The 21,988-nt window shown below is 46.3% G+C and overlaps 1 protein-coding gene across 1 annotated transcript in view; it reads right to left on the bottom strand.

Annotated features, from left to right (window-relative positions):
- Positions 1–21,988, bottom strand: part of MDGA1 (MAM domain containing glycosylphosphatidylinositol anchor 1) — a 213,686-nt gene that overhangs the window by 10,785 nt on the left and 180,913 nt on the right. Inside the window, exons 15-16 of the mRNA XM_025197793.1 lie at positions 5,724–5,854; positions 3,251–3,359 (exon numbers count right to left, since the gene is read on the bottom strand). Coding sequence (XP_025053578.1) covers positions 3,251–3,359; positions 5,724–5,854 — 240 coding nt within the window. The remainder of the gene's footprint in view (positions 1–3,250; positions 3,360–5,723; positions 5,855–21,988) is intronic.

Consider the following 21,988-nt stretch of genomic DNA (forward strand, 5'->3'; position numbering starts at 1 on the left):
AGACCCGGACGCTTGCTTGCCATCATCTGAATAGCACATAAAGAAAGAAAGTCAATGGCCCACAGAGAGAAGACCTGTGCAGGGTTGGGACACCATTCCCTGGAAGGGCAACCGCTATGAATCAAAGAGAGAGAGAGAAAGGGAGATTAGTTAAGACAGACCCCATAAAATAAGTCAGTCAGTGCCAGCCAGTACCACAGGAAACAACAGGGGCATCTGTAGAGCTTGTGGGAAATCCAAGGAATTTTTTGCCATTATTTCAAAAATGTCTTGTCATCCAAAACAGGAGCAAGAAAGTCAGAATCTTGAATTCTGTTATGAACTAAAAAGCTGGAAAAACTCAAATCCAGTCAATTAGAACATTTTGTTTTAATCACTTGTAAATATTTCCTGTTGAGGTTGAAAATTTCTCGCTTTCTCTTTTTTTTTTATTCTAATGAGCTTGAAATTTGCCTTGAAAACTTGCTTTGAACCACACACACAAATGTTTCATTAACAAACAGATATCCAGATGGTTTATTTTGACAATTTGGAAATTATTTTCTCTCAAATGTTTTGATTTGAGAAATGTGATGGAACAAACCCTTTCCCATAAAAAGCTCTCAGTAATTATCCACGAAAAAAATGCTTCCTTGAAAAATTCCCAATCAGCCCTAGATGCACAGGATACCAGCTGTCTTGCTCCCTTTTGTATTCCCCTGAGAAGCTAGCCAAGGCTACAGTCAGGACAAGGCATGTACATACTGGTGTTTCTGCTCAAAGACAGAAGAGAAACAGAAATTACCAGTCTTCTCCAGAGGAACCAAGGCATTCAAATGACCTGGATGGATGTTACTGGGTTGCCCATCCCAGAGCAGGGAGGGAAGCTTTCCTTTTTTAGGCCTCTAGCAACAGAAAGATATGGGCAAAAGGGAAAAAGGCTCAGAAAAGAGCAGCTACAAACGTGGTGGGGCTAGAGGGACCGACTCATGATGCTGAAAGAACTAAATCTGTCTTTCTGGCCAAGGCAACAGCTGAAGGATGAGTTTCACCTTGAGATCCATGTATGAAGGGTGTAAATGATAAGGAATGAGAAATGATTCAGCATGGGATCTGTATAAAGAAGGGGAATGGGATAAAATAAAGCCAAAGAAATAGTAGGCTGACTGTTGTATTTCCTGATAGTAAAATGCTTTAAGCTGGGGAGTCATCTCCTCAAGGAAGAAGTAGGAACATCACTGCTTGGGACCCTTACAGGTAGACACTTCAGGGAACAGGTGGTAGACTAGAAAGAGACCCAACACAGCTAGCTAAATTCAATCTCAGAGCTCAAGGATTCTCAGCTTGGTTGATGCTCTCAGTTCTGATGGACTAGGCAAGGGAATGGGAGTGCCTGCCTGTCCGTTACCAGAGGACTTGAGAAACAGAACCCTGCTCCTGAAGAAATAATGATTTAGAGATAGGGTGCATCCAGACAAGCATGGATGTTTGGTTCCCCGGGGATATCTGGGGTCAAAATAACCTGCGGAAAAAGAAACAGGAGCAGTGCACACTTGGGCAGTGCCCCTTGCAGTGCACAGAACACCAGACTGTGCGGTATGTGGCGCTGCAGGTGTGTTTGTGGCACCACATACCATATGGCTGCACTCGTCTGGATGTGCCCATAGAGGCTATTAAAGGGTCAGAGAAGATTTGTCCCTTCCCAAGCCCAAATGACTAGGATTAGTTGGTTTCACTGATATCTGCAGCACCGTAAAAGTCTTGCTACTGCCCAACACCCTGGCTGTAAGCTCAGCATATTAGTGTAGAGAACAATGGCTGGCAGGGAGCCACTGAATGGCTGGTGATAATGGAAGACCATAGCAGAAGGGCTTATGGCACAGCCATGTCAGATTCCAATGAATCTGCAAATTCTGCTAAAGACCTTGTTATAAGGACATGAAAAGGAGCGAAGGAAGTGTGATAATGGATCCTGATTCTCAAGGATGGAGTAGGCAACCTTGGGATCATAGGATCACAGGAAATTAGCGTTGGAAGGGACCTCACAAGGTCATCTAGTCCAGCCTCATGCTCAAGGTGGGATCATCCCCGACTAAACTGTTCCAGACAAGTGTCTGTCTAATCTACATCTGAGAATCTGCAGGGATGGAGATTTCACAATGTGTATAGGTTCCAGAGCTTGACCACCCTCATAGTCAGAAAGTTTCCCCTAACGTCCAACCTAAATTTCCTCTACTGAAGCTTGAGGCCATTGCTCCTAGTCCTGTCCGCTACAACCACAGAGAAATGCCCATATCCATCCTCTGTAATTATCCTCGCAGTCTTCTCTCTAGCTCTTTCTGGTTGTGGGCTAGAGTGACCCACCCTGGGTCAGAGGCAAGTGGGAAGGTGGGTGCTAGGACCAGCTGCTGCCACTGCTTGCCTCCCCAGTAGCATGGGAGGGTGCCTGCAGCTGGCGCTTCTCCCCATGGAGGCATAGAGTGAGCGCCCATAGCAGAAATTCATCCCCTCGATGGCAGGGGAGAATGCCAGCAGAAGGCACCTTCCTCCTGCTGTATGCTGCCGAAATCTCAAGCCCATAGACTGGATTCAAGGTTCCACAGGTCAGATCTGGTCCACAGGCCATAGGTTGCCAACCCCTAATTTAGGGTCATGTTAACCTGTGGTTGCTCACTGCAAGGTTAGGGGTTTGAGGTTCAGAGCAACACAACAATAATGTCAATGAGATCTTTGCAATGCCCCTGCTGTTGCCTACACAGCAGGTAGTCATTCTCCTTTTCTGTGGAAAAGATTTTCTTTTATAAATGTACTCTCAAGCACTTAGGAATAAGCCAAGTCCTTCCCCAGAAAGCTCACTGTTGGCCTTGCAGCTAACAGCAATGACAACACTGAGAACACCCAATGGTCACTACAAACCCGACCAACAACTCTGTATACCCTCCAACTCATCATACCCCTGCAGACATGCAGAAAACATCTAACACTGCTGAAAAAAATCCCACCCCCACCTCTTCCATTGCAGAAGTGCATACCACGTATAACCCTCCAAGAAATGCATCCATACAAACCTGTCACAGATACACACCCCATGAGCAGGGGAGAACAATCACGCAACCTGGTTACAACCCTGCACAACATGCACCCCTCCTCCACTCATTGACGCAGTCATACCAACCCATCAGATGCCACGGCACACACACACACTCTTCCTTTGGCAGCCCCTCCCCTGATGCACATGTGTACACACCCTCAAGCCTGCTCACACACTCACCCTTATTCGGGCCAATTGGCTTCCTTGGACAGTCCCCTTTTTTCAGAGTGACATCATCAATGGCAATATCTCCCTCGTAGTTTGTGCCACGGACACCTTCGAAGATGATCTGTGGGTAGAGACACTAAGCAGTGAGAGAGCACGAGGGTGCCAAATGCTCCCAAGGCAGATTGGCAGGAGGGAATGGGTAGGACACAAGGTGCCCTGTCTATAGATACAAAGAGCCAACACACTTGCCGCCCCCGGGAAGGGGGATCCTTCTCCCCTGCAACCCTTAGCCAACCCTACTATAGGCTTCTACAATGCTGTAAGCCCCTGGCAAGTCCCCTGAGCAGTTCCTATTCTCCACAGCCACTGGCTGCCTCCCTGAAGGGGGAACCTAGCCCTCGATCTCCTGTTTCTTCTCCCCCAGCTGCCTGGCTGTCCTTGACTTCCCCCAACCCCGCTAGCTGCTCCCCTGTGGGCTTCCTCTTGCCTGTTGCCTTGACGCACCTCCACCAACCTAGACTGCCATTCACATCAATGCTTCTGCGCAGGACAGTGTCTCTCCCCCCAAACATGGGGGTCAAGGGGACAGAGTTGCACCAGACAACCCTCTACCCTGCACTGGCAGGAGGCAGACAATTCCCCTCTCCACTGCTAGAATATCTCCAGCCCCACGTGCGGAGGCCTGAGGTCTCTCCCCCCTCCTCCCTGCACCCTCTCGCATCAGGATGCATGCAGAGACTAGCTCCTTCCTTCTCCGAACCTGACAGTTACAGCTTCATCAACCTGAATCCCTCTGCAGTTCCCATGGTTACCAAACTCTGCCTGCAAGCCCAGGGGCAGAAGCTCAATCACTGCCTGCTCTCGGGGCTGAGGGAACAACTGGCCCTAGCTCTCACTCCTCCTTGCTAAGGAGCAGGGGGTAAAGGCCAGCCTCTGGCCCTACACACTGACCGCTGGCGGCAGCAGTCCCAGGAGAGAGCCACAGTCTGTGCTCCCCTCTCAGCACTGTGGCAGATGCTTAGACTCTGGTGGATGGGCACCATTTAGAGGACAAAGACAAGGGTTTGAGTAGCATCCCCTGCTTGTGACAGCAAACCCACTCCACCCCCACCTCTGTGGGCTCCCTGTGACAGTAAAATGTCATCAATGCTCCCCTCCTCCCCCCTCGCAGTGTTCTCCCCTGTCCTCCACCCTAGACGCACACCCATGTCCCTGCCAGCTTTCCCTTCCCCAGTAATGGTGAACATATGCCCATCCCTGCATGCTCCCCCACAGTAACTAATGCTCACCTTCACTGACAGTAGCAAATGTATATAGGGACAAACTTGTGTCCAACTGTCTGATGTAGCTTTCAGAGGTCACTCTAAAATAACAAAGCAGTACGTCCTGGCCCTGCCAGTGTAGGATATCCTACAAAAATAACATCCAGGGGCATCCTAAAAACAACTGTATCTACATGCTTCAATGCTACTCATCGCTATATGTATGTGAATAGCCCAGAAGCAGCTCTACAGGAACAAACCAGTGTGTCCAGTCCCTGAGCCTACCAGCCTATGACACCAATCCAAGAAGCACTGTATAGTACTCACCAGCAACTGCAGAATAACAAATTAATGGCTATAACTCAGCTTTCATTAAGAATTCTGGAATAACAAATCAGCTGCCACTGAACAGTACTCACACGAGTAACTAAGTCCTTGTTTATTATTTTATAGCACCCAAAAGTGTACTAGGCATTTCGCAAGCACACAACAACTAGCCAAAGTGCTCACATCCAGACCTTACCAGCACAATTACAACAAGAAACTAGTGTGCAGGGCTTAGAATTAAAAATAACAATTTCCTACCATACCAAATTGCTGGGTGTCCCTGTGGTCAGGGCCATCCTGGGGCGGTGTGAATTGGGGTGACCGCCCCAGGCCCCGTGCTCTGGGGGGCCCTGCAGAGCAGAGCAGGGGTGGGACTCTGCATTGGTTGATTTGCCCCAGGCCCCGCACCCTGCTCAGGTCAGCTCTGCCTGTGGTCAGAAGTAACTACATAATAAAACCTGCAAGTGGCTAGCTCACCACTCACGAACAATCCTCCAACAATAAACCCAAGTACGTGCTCCAAAATACATGGTACCATGGTTATTTGCATGCATTTTGGAGCCCTGTGCTCGCAAGCATCACATCCATAACATACAGTAACTGGCAATGATCTTGGACACACAAAAATAAGCCTACAATTGCAGACTGGTTTCTAGGGCTCATCAGCAAAATGACAGTAACGAATCAATGCTGTTGAATGACGGAGTTTGATGGTTTTAGGGAGGAAACAGGTTGGTGTTTCACACTTCCCACATACTTCTCACCTGTGACCTTGTAACAGAATCCCTTCCTCAACGGCTATGTGCTATCCCTCTACCTTACATATCCAGTGGCTGTACAACAGGGTAGATGGCCACAGTGTGCAGCTAGGCTCAGTGTCTTTGGTGCTTGCTTACCTGAAAGGGTCCTGGAGGATTGATGGGGACGTGTACTTGCTGCCACTTGTTTCCTCTGTTCCCACTGAGTGACCATACTTGGGTGTCAATGGCCCGTTTGTTCTTTACGCGAACTAAAAGATTCAAGGAGCCTGCCAGAAAGAAACCAGACACTGGAGTCACAGGTCAGTCTCCATCAGCTTGCAGTGTCCCAAACAGTTCTTGTAAAATTGGGATATGAGGGACCTTATGTTAGACAGATGGGATGAGAACCTGCAGGGGGGCAGGTCTGTTGGTCTCCAAGATAGTCACAGCTACGGTTTGCCATAACTTCCCATGCAAAACTATTTTTTCACCCCAACCTACATATTTAGAGCAACCCAAATTATGTGTGAATATGCATCAAATGCAAATGGTTTCAGCCAAAAAAAATTTTTTAAACTTTGAAACAATTTCAGAAAAGTAAATAATTTTATTTGACATTTTCCAAACAATTCCTTCCAAAACTTATTTTTAAATTTTAAAAATGGTTCAAAGCCCCCAAATGAAAAAAAAAAGGCTCTTGTTTTCTGTCAAATAAATTGTTGTGGTCAACCTGAAAGATTTTCCTCTGAGTTTTTGTTTCAGACAAAAATGCAAAAAAAATGTCGCATCGGGTCAAACTGAAATGAATTTTCTCCCTCATTTTTCAGTGTAGTCAGCAAACCAAAAAAATCAATTATTTGAACAGCTCTAGTCATAGCATCTCCAGTCTCGGCACTGAAATAGTGGGCTGAAGTAACTCTCGCTCTTCTGAAGCTAAAAACAGCCATGAATTTCGGTCTTCACACACAGAAGAGCAGAGAGGTGATGATAACCTCTTTTTGTATGTCTGTGGTCATGCTGTAGCTAGGATGACTGCATTCTAGCAAGGACACTTCAATTCTAGAGGCATCAGGGTCAGAGGGCAGGGAGAAAATACTTCCTCTCTATATAGCCCTGGTCACCTAGGAGTGTTTTATTTTTGGCACCTTCATCTCAGAGGCATCATATCAGGGAGAGGGGAGGTGGCTCTGGAAGGACCCCATCTGGTGCTTCAGCGTGAGAGATATGGCTAAATTGGAGGGTGCTCAGCGGTACATAATAAAGATGAAGAAATGTTTGAATTCTGAGTGGCTGACTTACAAGGAAAGGTTAAAAGACTGAAATATATGTAACTTGGCAAAGAGACAAATAAGAGAAGAGGTGGTTATTGCTTAGGAATATTCAAAGGCATCAGCATTAAGGAGAGAGAGGGTAATTGCTTGTTATGGTTCAAAGAGCCCGGATGTAGGATTTAAGGGATTAAACCAAGCAGGTTGAATATAAAAAATAAAATCCCAACCCAGAGAGACATGAGGCCTCTTGAAGAAAGGAGTGGAAGCTCCATCTCCAGGGTTATTCAGAATTGGCCTTGGGATTAAGTCTGATCTGATGAGAGGGTGGGGAGAATTGGATGGTCCAACATCCCCTCTCCCACGAATATGATCAGAATTTCACCAAGAGGGGAAGAATCCCATCTGAACTGGAAGTGCAGGCGATGACAAGTTGCCTTTCCTGGAGGTGTCCATTTTGTACCAAGGATTGATACTTTGAGCTGAGATGACAGCATATCATTCTCAGGAGAGGTCAGCTGGCATGGTGTGACCTTGAGAAGACAGAGATAAGTGAGCCTGAGCTCTCCTCCATGGAAACACAGAGCCTGGAATGAGGGAAGTCGCTATGGGAACCTCAAGCAAAGACAGCTTTGAGCCACAGGCTTCCTCTCTGCCCACTGCCCTCAGAAACTTCCTGTGAAGCAATGTCTAATTGAAGAAGAATGAAGCCTGAATCTCATTGAGGCTGTTGGGTGAATTGATGGTCCAAGCAGGGACTAAATAACCCCATAGATCAATGTCAACAAGAGTGTGTTCAGAGCAGCTAATTACAGCTGTTGGAGCTGAGAAGGTGAGAGGCTGAGACAGAGGGAAGAATTAGCATGAAGCTGCCAGTGAGCAAGCATTAAAACAGACACCCTCTATTCTAACCTCACTTGGCGACGGCAGGTAGGATCTGCCATACAAGAGCCTGGCCGATCAGCAAGTGTTGGGGCAAATCATTCGGCAAATGAACTTTGGGTTCCTAGGTGAAAAAGGGAAAGCAAGACAGAAAAGGACTCAGAAAAGCATCTGGACTGTAAACTAGTGCCAACTAAGCACTAGCTGTGAACTCCTGGCCTAAATCCAAGCCTGTCCTCAAGATGCCCAGATTGCCCTGTCAGGCTGTCAAGTCTCTGCTTTGCTTTTTGCCCAACAAAACATCTAATCATTAGCTCTTTCTAGGTGTGGCTCACAGGACACTTGGCAAACATCAGTGAAGCCCCCTGATACCTCTCCAAGTTGGAGCATGTCACCTTCCACCTGTGAGGAAACTGAGGCATAGAGATGCTAAGTGACTTGCCTAAAATTACACCATGAACCATTGTTAAGAGCTGCACAGAGAACCCATGCCTTAAGCTTTTAGCCCCACCTTCTCTAGTCACCAAATCACAATGCACCCCCTGGAAAGAATCAGAGAAACTCCCTCCCTTTTGTTAGTCCTTTTACTAACACCTTCTGCTCACTATGGATGCTAGATTTAGAGGGCCGCGTTCAGGTATGGTAGAAAGAGTGAAAGTCCTTTGATGTCAACATGGTTTCAGCAGTTTATAACAAGACTGAATTCAAGCTCATGGCATCACATAAATTAAAGATTGCTTATACCCCCTGGTTCATTTTCTTGCTTAGTTTGCTGATTTGTTTCCTAAATGATCTTTTCCAGGCCTAGTCTAACTGAAATGCTTCATTGTGTTGCAGGTTCCTCCACCCTAGGCCCTGACCCCTAATACTGTTGGTTCTGGGCTACAGAGATCAGTGCACCTATCATGCCATCACTACAGACTAGGAATTCTTAGCTGGGAAGATAGGAAGAGTAGTACAACATCACTGGAGTGACAGTAGGATCTTCACCCATCCTGGCATATTAGAAGTGACAGGATTCTCGTGTCAACATACAAACATACATTGAGCCCTCAGCTGGGATTGCAGGCGTTGAAGTCATTCTCTTCCCCAACTAGACTTCAAACCACTTGAAGAGAAGCCCTGCCCTTACATTTCACGGCCTATTGCTCACAACCTCCTACTCCAAGAGGTTTTTGTGCATCTGTGTATGTACCACAGATTGGCCCTGTGCCTTGTGTCACATATCACTGTCCAAAAGCCAAAGGTCTTTTGAGCATACTGATTGGTCTGGCCCTGAATGCTGATCTTGGAGTTTGTGCAGCACAGCCTTTTCCTTTGGGGATACTTCCCTGGAGGCCAAACTGTTTTGGACCGCTCTGCTGAGGCCTCATGATCAATGCTCGCAGCACTGCAAGCTGATGATGGGGCACCTCTGTGTGACGGGACCTGTAACCTCCTGTCCCCCTCTCAACAATTCTCCTCCCCACACACAGCTTGCAGTGCCTTGATACATACTTCATATTGGTTCAGAACAAGCCAAAAGCATTATGTTTGTAAGAAGCCAAAAAGTTCCCCTCTTATAACAGAATCTGCTTGTCTAATTATTTAAAGAACTTAACTAATAGCTCCATTTGGAGCATTATGTCTAGTCCTCAGCTTAGTGGCTAAGAGAAAAGACAGGCTCGGGGTGCCTTCCCCATTCTTGCTTTGCTACTGACCCGCCATAGAAGTCACCATCCCTTTGTCCATCAGTTTCTCTATCTGTGAAATAAAGATAATGACACTAATTCACTTTATGGGGGTGTTCTGAGGCTTAACTAACACTTTGTAAGTGCTTTGAAACCTGTGGATTGAAAACAGAGGGAGCAGGAGAATATATGGCTCTTCCAATGCCTCCATGTTGGAGAAGAATCTAACTGAGACATGCCCTCCAATCCATACATTAATGGAAATGGGAGAGGCCCAATCAGTCTATTTCCTAGGGAGGGCAGTGTAGGATGGTTGCCTGCAATCTGTTCCCAAGCTCAGTTTCACATGGCAGCCTTGCACAGCTACCCATTTAGAAATCCAGATCCTCACTGGCAGATTTTTGTTTCTTCTTTCCATTCCTCAACCTTCTCCCCATCTGATTTGGATTTGGCCTTTCCTCAGAACACCTGCTAGTGATGCACAGATAAGGGAAGGCCAGGCATCTGTCGCTAAATCTCTGCAACAGGTCAGAACCCAGAGTGGCCAGGAAATCCCTGGCCACCGACAATCTTGTTGGTAGCATCTCTAAATGGGGTGTACTTGGTATTTTCCTTGTTATCTTTAGCAGCTCATCTTTCCTAATCTGAGAAGGAAACAAAGACCTGTAACAAGTGATGAGGAATCAATTATTGTGCAAGTAAGTTGTGCCTTCTGCTGGCTCTTTTAAGCTCAGAGCTGGCATTTCAGAAGAGTGGTGCATACACAAAAGAGCACCAGCTGGGATGCCAGATACAGTAACCCAAGGGGATGGCTCTAAATGTTACCTGCTTGCAGCATGAAAAGTCTTATTTCAGTTGCCACAGAATGGAAACTTCAGTCTATCAGAATTGCAACAACGGTTAGGAAAAAATGATACTAGTCGGATTCATCAGCTGAAGAACGGGGACGGTCCAGGGACCCAAGAATGGCTTGGATACTAGGGCAGATGGCAGGTTACTTAACCTATCAGCTTTCCAGAGCACGGTTCAATGCAAAGTGAATATGTTTTGGAGTGGGGAATAGACTGACATAAAGAGAAATCAAGAGAGTGAAAGGTCATATCATCTGTCTGTCTATCTAGCTATCTCCGAGATAGATAGACAGACAGCTAGATAGCTAGAGATGGGAGGCACAGTAACTAGCAAAGGAAGGCTAGCCAGTGAGTGGAGACAAAGATTTCTAGTATGAATAATCCTCTCTCTCTCTAGCTTTATGGGATGAACTGCAAAGTCAGGAGCTGTTTGGTTCATAGTATGGATCTGGATTAGGGGCAGGCTGGGGTTTGCTTTCCAATCCAACAGTGATGAAATTTGCAACCAGCATTTCCACAATATCCCAACTACAAAAGATAGAAATCTCCTGAGATTAGCTGTTCATAGGAGATCTGAGCAGCAACTAGAGACTGAAAGCCAGAATCTAGATTTGGATCCAACCTAAAACCAATCGTGGGGGATACGAATCTGAAAGTCAGATATCTAACCTAGAATCTAAATTCCATACATTCAAAAAGAGAAACCAGAGAGAAACAGCCCTTCCCTCTTTATCTAGGGTCCTGACTGCATTCTCCCCATGGTTTATTGTAGCATAGCTGATCATAAAGCACAAGCCCAGAGCTCAGTGCAGACAAATCCCAGGAGCTAGCTAAAACCCTCAAAAGGAATCTATTACTGTTCATAATCCTGAGAACAAATACAGGCCTCTCTCTTTCTCATTTAAATGAATGATAATGAAAAGCAATCAGCAGCAGGCTTGTGTTCTCAATTATGGTGCTGTGGTGGAAAGTTACTGCTCTGAGCGCCAAGAGACAGAGAGTGGGGGAAATGATCTTATTGGTGATGGAGGAAGAGAAATAATATCAAGCTGCAGTGAGCTGTAATTTATAGGAATGTAATTTGTCTCTGTGCCACGATAAAATGTATTTACTCTTCCATTGTCTCTAATGATGCTTTGTACAGCAACATATGTGTAATAAACATAATTATGGGCTCTTGACTATCTCCTGAACCTATCAACTTTAGTCTCTGTCTCAATGTCTCCTTAATGGATGGATTCACACCCAAACTCTCAGAGGCCACAGGTCCATCTGTTTGGAAAATGCTATCACCATGCTGCTGCCACTCCCAAGCCTCTCTTTCTTTATCAGCCTTGATGTTATGTAGGATTTCAAAGCACTTTGCAGGCATTCATGAGTCAACCCTGAGCGATGAGTAGAGGGTATAAGTAGAGAGTATAAGAAACATAACTTTCCTCTAGGGCAGTAGTCCTCAATCTTTTTAGACACAAGAAACCCCTTGATAGACTCGAGACCCCTCTCAGAAAACACCAGCTCCTAGTTTTCACTCATTTTTAACTACAGAAAAATAACATTGCAAAGAACTCAAAAAGATCATGACATGTCAGAATGGTGTTAAGACTACGGATTCCTATTTGAAATCTCTGGGTTTGTCTTGTGAACCACGTTCGCACACCTAACAGTACTAACATTATGTGGCACCCTGAATCACCCTTGGAAGGATCTCAAGGCAGACATCTTGGGTGAGAATCAGTGCTCGAGGCAATGCAATCAAAACTACTCCACTGTGTGTGTCATGGGTCTATACTGGCAACAGCTAGGAATGATTCCCCTTTAGTTCAGTGCTGGGTTTTTTTGGAGCAGGAGGATCAAACTTCCCTTCTTTGCTGTTGCTGTGACTTTTGAAGGGGTTATTTTCTGCAGGAAAGAAAGGCAACACAGTGTGTTTAAGCCGCAGCATTCCCTCCAGGCCAAAACGCTGTGTGAAAATGAATTGCTTATGTCCTAGTGCAGAGACAGCCTTAGGGGTGGGTGATGTGGGTGACTGCCCAGGGCACCATGGTCTGGGGGGCACTGTGCACACACACGCACAATCTGGGGGGCATGGGCAGCAGGGTGCAAGGTCTTCCTGTCTGTCTGGGTATATCCCAGCTTGGGGGGAAGGGCCAGACCTGTGGGGATGCAGAGCCAGACTCAGACCACCAAGGAGCTGCCACAGTGTTGTGGTGTGGCTGGTGCTTGGTAGATGCCTGTCCTGTTGCACCACCTAACTCCCCAGGCATCCCCAGGAGATCCCCTCCACTGGGGAGCCCAGCAGGCATGGCTGCTGGGGAAATGCACCTCACTACCATGTGCACCTCCAGGACAAGGAGGGGAATACTTACATGAATCCAGGACCTGCATCAAGGAGCAGGGGCAGGGGCAGGTGTCCCACACAGGGACTAAGAGACTCCCATGCTGGTGGCAGGGGGGGAAGGGGAGAAGTGCTATTTTCCATAAGGCCAGCTCTGCTAGTGTAGAAAATGTTTATGGTGCTTGCCATGGATTAAAAATTTCATATGAGAATTGGTCAGGAGGAATGGGAAAAGCCTAGCAGTGATCAGGTCTACAGTCTTGTGATAGTTCACATCCTCCCAGGGCCAAAATGAGCAAATAGGAAATGGAGGTGCATATGCTTGGATACACGGTGAGAGAATAAGGTAGGGTGGGGTGTGTGTGGGTGTCTGTCTGCATGTGTCTATATAGAGGAGGTGATGATATAGCTTAATTCATACCGAGTGCAAGCTAACTTCGGTAGACTTTTAATGAAGCTATGCTCTGTGAATCTGGCTCATTTCGTATGAACCATAATTAGGGGAAGGAGCTGAATATAGTTGAATACAGAAGCCTAAATGACACGAGACATCTGTCATTGACACTAAGTACAAGGGCAAAACATTGCAATTCTCTTTCCTGCAAAACACCTACGGACTTTGATGCCAGCAACAGTCTTTCGTGTGTGTGAACAACAGGACTGGGTTCAAGGTTCTTTTTTAAGGAAAAAACCCCCTCCATTGTGTAATTTTCAACTAAAAATATTTTCTGTTATTTTCAAAGGGAAAGGCCCCATCCAACATGCAGTCAAAACAAGAAAGGGAGGCAGCATTAGTTAGTGCTTAAAACACAGAGGAGCCAAGATTCTTGGGTTCTAATTCCAGATCTGCTGCTGATTCATTGTACATCCTTGGTTCATTCAGTTTTTTGTTTCCCTCTGCCTCAACTTTTTCATGGGCAGGGGATAATCAAAACAGATTGGGGCAGACCAGGGAGGGGGTCTCTGATGCCAGGTTTGCTCATACATGGTGCTTCTACAAGTTGATCCACTATACAATGTCTCCCTGCTGCTCCCCTCTCCAACCCTACGTCCACTTCAAGGTCACATCAAAGTCATTATGCCCATTTATGTAGATCAAACCAGCTTGGCTATAACATGAACTAGATCAGTCTGTAAGCAGATTCTCTCTGTCTGTCACCAGATGGGCCTCATGCTTGCCTGCACTCAGTACTGTCGTTTGGCTTATTAGTATGTCAGTCTCTGCTAGGGACCCCCTGCCTCCAGAGGCAGAAGGAGGGCAAGAGGGGAGGATGGTGCCTGCAACTCTCAGCTGGGCACTTGTTTATGTATAGTCAGTAGCATGGAAAATAAATAGCATCTTGGAGCGAGTGAGTCTTTACACACCTGTGTCCCCCATGCATTACTCTCTTCAGTGAAAGAGGTGGGGACAGCCTGTCTTGCAGCTATGCCTCTCAGCTGGTGTTAAGTGAGGCAGTGTATGCACTTGCACTCTCAGTGTCTGGATCCTTCACAAGATCTGGCTGATTAGATATGAAGTATTCCTCTAAAGATAAAAGGAAGAAAGCCAGGGCCTGCAGGTCACTCAGAAGGCCTGCTCAGACTTAACCTCTGATTTCAATGTCATGGTGATCTGAAAAGACTTTACCCTGCTCTCTGGAGTGGGCTTCTCTCTGTTGCCAGGTGCTTGCTTTGGCAGGCTGTAATGCTGGCTGACCTTGCCATGCCCTATGTGTTACTGGTCCCATTCACATGATGTTGTTTGCCCAGCTGAATGCGGGGGAAGGAGGGGGGCAGAGGCCCAGCCTAGGGTCTCCAGAGTGCATTGCTGGTATTCTAAGCATGCCAAGAGAAATTATTTCTACCTGGAGAAGGCCACAGCTGCGTTGTATCCTCAATATTATGGTAATTTAGACATGACTAAGATCCCATTCCTTAAACCCGGCCTGATACAATAAACATTATATATGATATTTTATAACATCCATCCATCCATCCATCCATCCATCCATGTATAAAGAGCCCAATTGCCACAGTGTCTCTTGTGCTTTTATGTTGTGGCAGTGATGTACAGTCCTAAAAAAAGCTTGTCCATATCCCTTCCAACTATATAGTTGGTTCAATAAAAAATATCACCCACGGAATGTCTTGCCTCTCTCATACTGCTTCAGGAACTACCACCCCCTCACTGCATCCCCTGCCCTAAAATCTATGTGGACACTGCGGGTGACAGATACCAGGCTAAATATTCAGGCAGACAGATCTAGACTGTGGAGCTCCAACTTCCGCAATCAGGAGGAACTTGTGTCTTACCCTGTTTAAAGCCCCCTTGGAAGCCTATGCCTAACTTCCAGGCAGGAAGGATGTGACATAGTCAACCTTCCTGCCTGTCAAGGATGTGACATAGTCATTGATTTAACCGTTATAAAATGGCCATAAAATGGACATAAAGATTATTCCTGCCTTTTGGAATCATTCTCCAACCAACTTATGGCAATACAATCTAGATGAGAGTGAAGCATGCAGGAGTAATGGCCCCTGCCCAGGTAAAAGTACTAATTCCCTGACTTCCTATAGTTGCTGCCTAGATATGACAGTGACAGGTAGGCAGGATAGATCAATCAAATTGACCATGTTTTAAAGGAAAAGACTCCCTCTGTGACTTACTTATACATTCAGAGTTGCAAAGTGTCTGAATGCAGAAGTCTGATTGCGATGCAGAATGAAAAAAGTCTGCTTTCAACATGCCAAGGGAGAGAATGGGGAAAACACTATAGGGCCAGCATGTGATTCAAACAAAACCACTGAGCCTGTGTTACTTAGACACTCCCATGGACCATCTCCTCAGAAATAACACAGCTGCCTTTATTTCAATCAGATTTCCAGATATGCACACTGGGCTGCACCCTGGTACAATGGTAACAGTCCAGTGAAAGACTCATCCATAGCCTCTCTATGGCAGGTTAGAGTCATACAGAGCTGACACCCACACCCAGACACTACTCCCAGCTCTTGCTGTTTCTCCTTTCAGAGTCAATTTATACCACAGCCACACATTCCAACATAACCTGGCTTGAGGAGAAACCTCACCCTGCTTCTAGTGCCTGTGATGGCATCTACCAGGTGATAATGCACAATCCACAATAATGCAGGTGATCCCTAACCACAAGATTAGAAGGCTTAGGGGTAGGTGAATCCCAGATGTGAGTTGAAGCTCTCCAAAGGAATCTATTATGAGGACAAGAATGTTCTCTCTTCTCATTTAAATGGGTGATAGGAGAAAATGAGCAGCACCCAGCTTGTGTTCCCAACTACTGCCACAGGATAGAAGTGAGTGTTGGGGACAAACCAGAAATCATTCCAAACCAGACTTTGCAGGGGCACATACAGTGAATGCTGGCAGGAGGGAAGGAAGTGGACCACCTGTCAGAAAGGAGGTTTTGGTGTTAACAGCATTCCTTACGTAAAAACCTAGGACAGAAGGAGGTCCTAGGTTTTTATCTTAGGTTTGCATTAGAGGTGGGTGAAATCAGAGGTGCCTTTCCCTCCTTCCACTTGTCCTAAAACCAGACAGCATCCTAGAACCCTGTCCTAGCGTGCCAGAAGCCTAGTGGTCTGCCCTAGAGCCAAACTGCATGGACAGTTTTGAAAGGCTTATCCTTTCTCTCTCACCTTCATTTTTCATACATGTTGCATCTTTGTGCTGGCTGGTCCCAGAGGTGCTGGATACTGCACCTGGGAAGAGATGCTGGGTCTGGCATAACAGGAAACGGGAAGTGCTAGAAATGTGACAAGCAGATGGTGCCGAGGGAGTTTTCCTCAGGAGCCTAACAGACTCAAGATGCTGGGATGATGAGCCCAAGTATGCTCTGACCCTAATGTGGCTTGCCCATCACTTGCTCATTCTTTGTCTATTCCATGACATGTTCGGCTGCCTCCAAGAGAATTTGCTGTGGCATAGATCAACCCAGAGCTCTCTCGCCTCCCCAGCCTCTTTCTTTGCTTTGATAACTATCCCTTTCATCTCTGCCACTGGAGACAGCCAGGTCCCTCGCTCACTTCATGTGCTCGGCTCCCAGTGTGAGAGCACTGTACTCAGCTCGCTCTGCCTCACACAAAACAGAAGTCTGCTTCACAGAGATACAGTGAGGTTCAAAAGAGCACAGCGCCTGTGGAAATGAGAAGCTTGGATGCTTCCCTTCCTGGATTGTCTCAGCTGAGCCTTCAGTCACAGAGTCAGAGAGTAAAACACCTGCTGGAGCCCCAAAGACTAGGCAGAGACAGAACTGAGCCTACATCTGAGGCCAGGGTAAAACTGCCTTATATTTTATTAGGAAGGTTTTGCCCATTCATATGTATGCCTGTCAGGCTTCTCCATCTCCTACCCCTTCCCCTAGATCCACCCTGTGTGTCACCAATCTGTATGGAGCTCCTGACACACACACTTCTTTTGCACAGATCCACCTTACTTACAGGTAAGTAGTTCCCTGTACTGTAAGTGACTCAGGCAGGAAATCAGCAGATGCACAATGTGCACATTGCTTGGGCTCCCTGTCCACCAGAGTCTGTGCTCCCAGCTGAAGAGGCCACAGGTTTGTGGCAGCTGCAGTGTTTCAGTGCAGTGCGCTGGCAGCAAGACCACAGCGGGGAGAAGGAGGAGCGAGAGGGGGCACTTCCTTCTTTTTCCAGTGGAACTGAAGATGATGCTTGAATCCCAGTCGTTGATCCCCAGCTCCATCCCTGCCCATATTAGACGATCAGAAGAGAGCCTTGAAGGATGGGGAGGAGAGTGCCATGGCCTTATGGTTTTCTGCACAGAGTTGAAAACTTTTTCCAGTTTCCAAAGCAGACCACTCTCACCATGTGTCTGGCTGTAACTAGATGCAGTTACTCCAAGAGACTGGCTGTTCCAGTGGGACTCCCAACCTGTTTCTACAGGCTTAAGAAAGGTGGGCACTGCAGCATCTCAGTGGTGATTTCCAAGACCTTTTGTCAGACATTACTGAAGCTAAAGTGGCAAATGACTTTCATCAGTAAGGTCAGGTATTGAGGACAGGATATTTTAGGAGAGCCATGGCTCTCAGGGCCTCTGGAAGATGGCACTTGAAGAGGCAGGATAACAGTGTGTGTGCCTCACCCGGTAAAAGGCAGTATTCTGCCCTGACGTGCACAGACTGGTGTGTCACTGAGCTGTATCCTGAATGACTAACCTCCAAGCAGATGCAATTATCACTGACATACCTAGATCACTGAGCACTGAGGAAGCAGTTAATGCTCTACTGAGAGACTATGAAGAGGGCTTAGAAACACTGAAGAGGAGTGTGGCAGTTAAGGCCAGAGGTCCCATTATCTCTGAAAGGCCTGTCAAGTTTTGAATTCAGACATTTCTGTAAATACTTGATGCTACAGCTCGTGCCCCATGGGCTAACCAGGTTGCACTTACTCTTTACAGCTACTCAACCCTGAGCAAAGCTTTTGTAAACCTTAAGCTAGTTCTGCGCTTGGAGAAAGAGCTAACTCTCTTCCGAGGAGATAGGGGTGACTGGGATCAATTGCTTCTCACAGGAAAAGCTTTCCTGGCAGCTGGGTGGGCAGCAGCAAATAGTGTCTGTAGCTAACCAGGGGGGTTCGTAAAATGTCAGCTTGCACCCACTGAAGATTTGTCTCTTGCTGGTTTTCTGGCAAACAAACAGTGGTAGAAGAACTGACTGAGAATTGTGAATAAATACCGGAGACTACTGAAGGTGGCAAATGCTCAGTGTGTGTGTGAATGTGAGAGAGAAAGAGTGCAAGCACATACACTGGGAATCTGATTTTGAAAGAGACACATTCAGTGATGGACAGGAAAACAGGAGAGGGCAGGGTCAGTGCAGTTGGACTTGCACAGTAAAGAGTGTGCGTAGGTGGGGACTGAAGGCATTTTATTCATGGGATGGAGGACAGTTTTGTCCAATGTTGGTGAAGTGCCTGGCATGCTGTTAGTGGTTTGGGTAAATAAATAACAATGAATAGAATTAAGCTCATCTAATCAGGGAATAGATATGTACTATTTGTTGAGCTCAGACATGAGTAGCTGAAACAAATTCTTTGGCCTGTGATATACAAGAGGTCAGACTAGATGATCTATTGGTCCCTTCAGGCCTTAGAAATCTATGAGTCTATGGCTCTGCTCCAAAGCTTGTTGAAGTCCATGGAAAAAATGCATATTGACTTCAGCGGGTGCTAGGTCAGAACCTCTGTGTTCAATCTATAGAGTGTGAATAACAATGTACACATTTGTAGTTATCTTGTCAGGTATTTAAAACTCTGCTCCTTGTCGGGTTTTTTTGTGGGAGTTGTTCAAACAAGTAGATACCAGCAGAGCATACCGAGGTATGCTACAGTGCTGAATACTCCTGGCCACCAGCAAGAAACCTAGATGCTGATATATGTTTGCACAAAACAGTCTCCAAATAAATTCCAAACAACAAACAAACCAGTAGGCACAAGAGTCTGCTGATGATTTGTGAAGAGAAAAACAAGGGTTAAATAAATTGAATAAATTGTTCATTACAAATTGTTCGCTTAGCTCTGCACGCAACTTATTTTCAAGAACCTAGAGGGATGTGAATCACACTCATTAGGAGAAATAAACCTCCCCTAGATCAGCTTGGTGACGTAATCCTATATGACGTAGTGTTGTTCTCCTGGAAACAACTCAAGATGCTTTATAAACAGCGTATTATGTATTAAGATCCCTTCACCCACTACTAAAATGCAGCTACCTCCGGGGTGGGAGAGTGACAGTAATCTAACAGCATTCAGCAACACTGAGCAACAGGAAGGGAGGAATACATGGGTCATCAGAATGTGTTTACCCATTCACTGGAGTCTGAGCTGGAGCTAGGAAGATAGCATGATGAAAGCAGTAGTTATCCATGTTAGTCAGAAGTCAGGCAGAAGGCAGGGTAGATTTGCACTTTATAGACTAACTAAACCAGAGATGTATAATGTGAGCTTTCATAAGCACAGAGCTTACTTCTCTGCTTACAAAAGCCCTTGCTATATATCTCTCATTTTAGTCTACAAGGGTGCCTGTACATGTGCTGGGAGGATGCTTCAATGCACTGTAATTACAGTAATTACAGTGCATCAGAGCTGACTCAATTAATCGAGTCTGCTGGAGCATGCTAATTAGTGTGCTCTAGCAGCCTCCGTGTCTCGTGTATTCAGTGTAACCATGATGCAAAATGGCAGCGGGGACGCTTTAACTAAAGCTCATTCCACATTCCACAAGCTTTAGTTCAAGCTCCCCCACTGCCATTTTGAAGCAGGGGATGCTGAATACACAAGATACTGTGGGCACTTTAATTAGAGCGGCTCTCAGAGATGCTCTAATTACAGCACTCCCTCCCCCAGAGCACATACAAATCTACCCTGTCTTCTGCCTAGCATGAGAGTGCTGGTGGGTGGCCACTTTGTCTGAAAGATCAACTTCCCCAGCAGCACAACTGTCTATGTACTTAGCTACTTCAACAGCACCCATCACTGTAGTAAGCACTGCCTACTACCAGGGAGCATCTACACATACAATTAGGGTGGAGCAATAAACTCTGGTGCTTATTGCATTGGAGTTTATTGCTCCTGGGCACACCATTTGAATGTATGCCCAGGACCACAGCCTGTTGAGCTAGGTCACAGCAGACCCAGCTGGCAGGGGACCTGGGGGTCAGCCTGCCAGCCTTGGGCTGCTCCACCAGCCTTAATGTGCTGTGGAGTTTATTAGTTTACACCAGCCTAAAAGGGCCACATGTGTAGAAGTAAGACATTTACTGTGGAGCTAATTAGTCTACTTTGCAGTAAATGTCTCATATAGATGCACCCACACACCGAGGCAGATCCTATTCCTCCTATTAGGCATCTAAGTGGTACTAGGGAGTCTAAGTACAATCCTCTTCCACTCTGCTCAAGGTGCTGCAGACCTGTTAATACAAAAGGGGTGTGGGTGGGAGGTGGGGGGGAGGTTCCCTTCCTCATCACTTTGTGTGACTTAGTCTTAAGACTAAGCTAAAGGTGTATTGATGCATCACTAGTGCTGCTTCCTTAAGTAACTCATCCCATCTTCCTTGGAGGTATCCCATCTGCTGGTAAGAAGGCCAGACTTTTCTTAACTTGTGGAATCAGAGATCCCAGCCAGGGGTGAATTGGAACAATAACTCTTTTAATTTGTCTGTGAGTTTGGCAGAGGTTGACAGATCCAAGAAAATATGCCTGTTCTCTAAATTTTAGCCATCAGCGGGGACGTCTACACGCCACCCTACGGCGATGAAGCAATGTGCTATGCTTCTGTACAGCGTGCTATGGAGATGTAGTAATCATGCAGATCTACACATGATCACTAGCTACTTCACCATAGTGGCATACTATAGCTGGGAACTGGGACCGTGCTGCTACAGTGACGTAGCTGCAAAATCTAAGTGTGTGCCACCTGTACAGCACAGCACGGACGGTTACTACGCTGTGTTTTAGTACTTCCAAAAGGAAGTACTAAAGCATGGTGCAGTAGCATCATCACTGTATGGCAATGTGTAGATGCACCCAGCAAGTCAAGGGCTGTGGGATTCCTACACCAGCAGGGAGGCTCAAGGGGACAAAGTATATGCCAGAGATGTGATTTGATGATTTAACTCACTCGGGTCCACATCTCCCATTCTCAGGTCCTGCATTCTGATAAAAAACTCTACTATGGATTCCTCAGGGTGCTAAGATGGGAGCTGTGAGGCTACAACTCATGAGGAGCCTGGGCATAGAGTTTACATGGCAGGGACCAGAACACGTCAAAATATAGCAAAGAAAACCCAAGCATTTTGACCAGGTCTAGTAATGGCATTTTGAATCTGAAGGCAGGCCTGAAACCATCCCGTTCTTTGACTGGAAAGAGACAATTCCACTAGACAATTTATGCCAAGCACAACCTGAATTTGCACAATTGATGGTTTACAAGATAGGGAGCATTACAGGCTGGAGTCTTAATATTTGATCACACAAATGAAGCCAATTAGCATGGTGGCCAGTCACATCAAGGCACTAGGAGAGAAGTAAAATCCCTTGCCTTGAGAGACTCCCCAAAGCATTTCCCTGCTGAGGACTGAAACCAACCACAAGGCATCCAGATGTTCCTTACATGATCTGTGCCTGTGCCTAGTGAGAGGCAGGCAGCAGAACTATGGTGCTGTCCTGGAACTATCTATTATGTACATGGTGTTAATCCCACCTATTCCCAGGTGTGGTGCTGATTCACTGGGACACCATAGGCAAAGATTCTTCTCTTTGCCTCCGATTTCTTCACTGTTACATGGGTTTAATGGTCCTGAACCCCCTCCTGAGGGTAGAAGGTGAATTCATTCATGCTGGTAAAGTGAAACCAAGATTCTCTGGTAGAAGACACTACAAGGGA

This window comes from Alligator sinensis, unplaced genomic scaffold (genome assembly GCF_000455745.1).
Source record: "Alligator sinensis unplaced genomic scaffold, ASM45574v1 scaffold198_1, whole genome shotgun sequence".
Lineage (NCBI taxonomy): Eukaryota > Metazoa > Chordata > Crocodylia > Alligatoridae > Alligator > Alligator sinensis.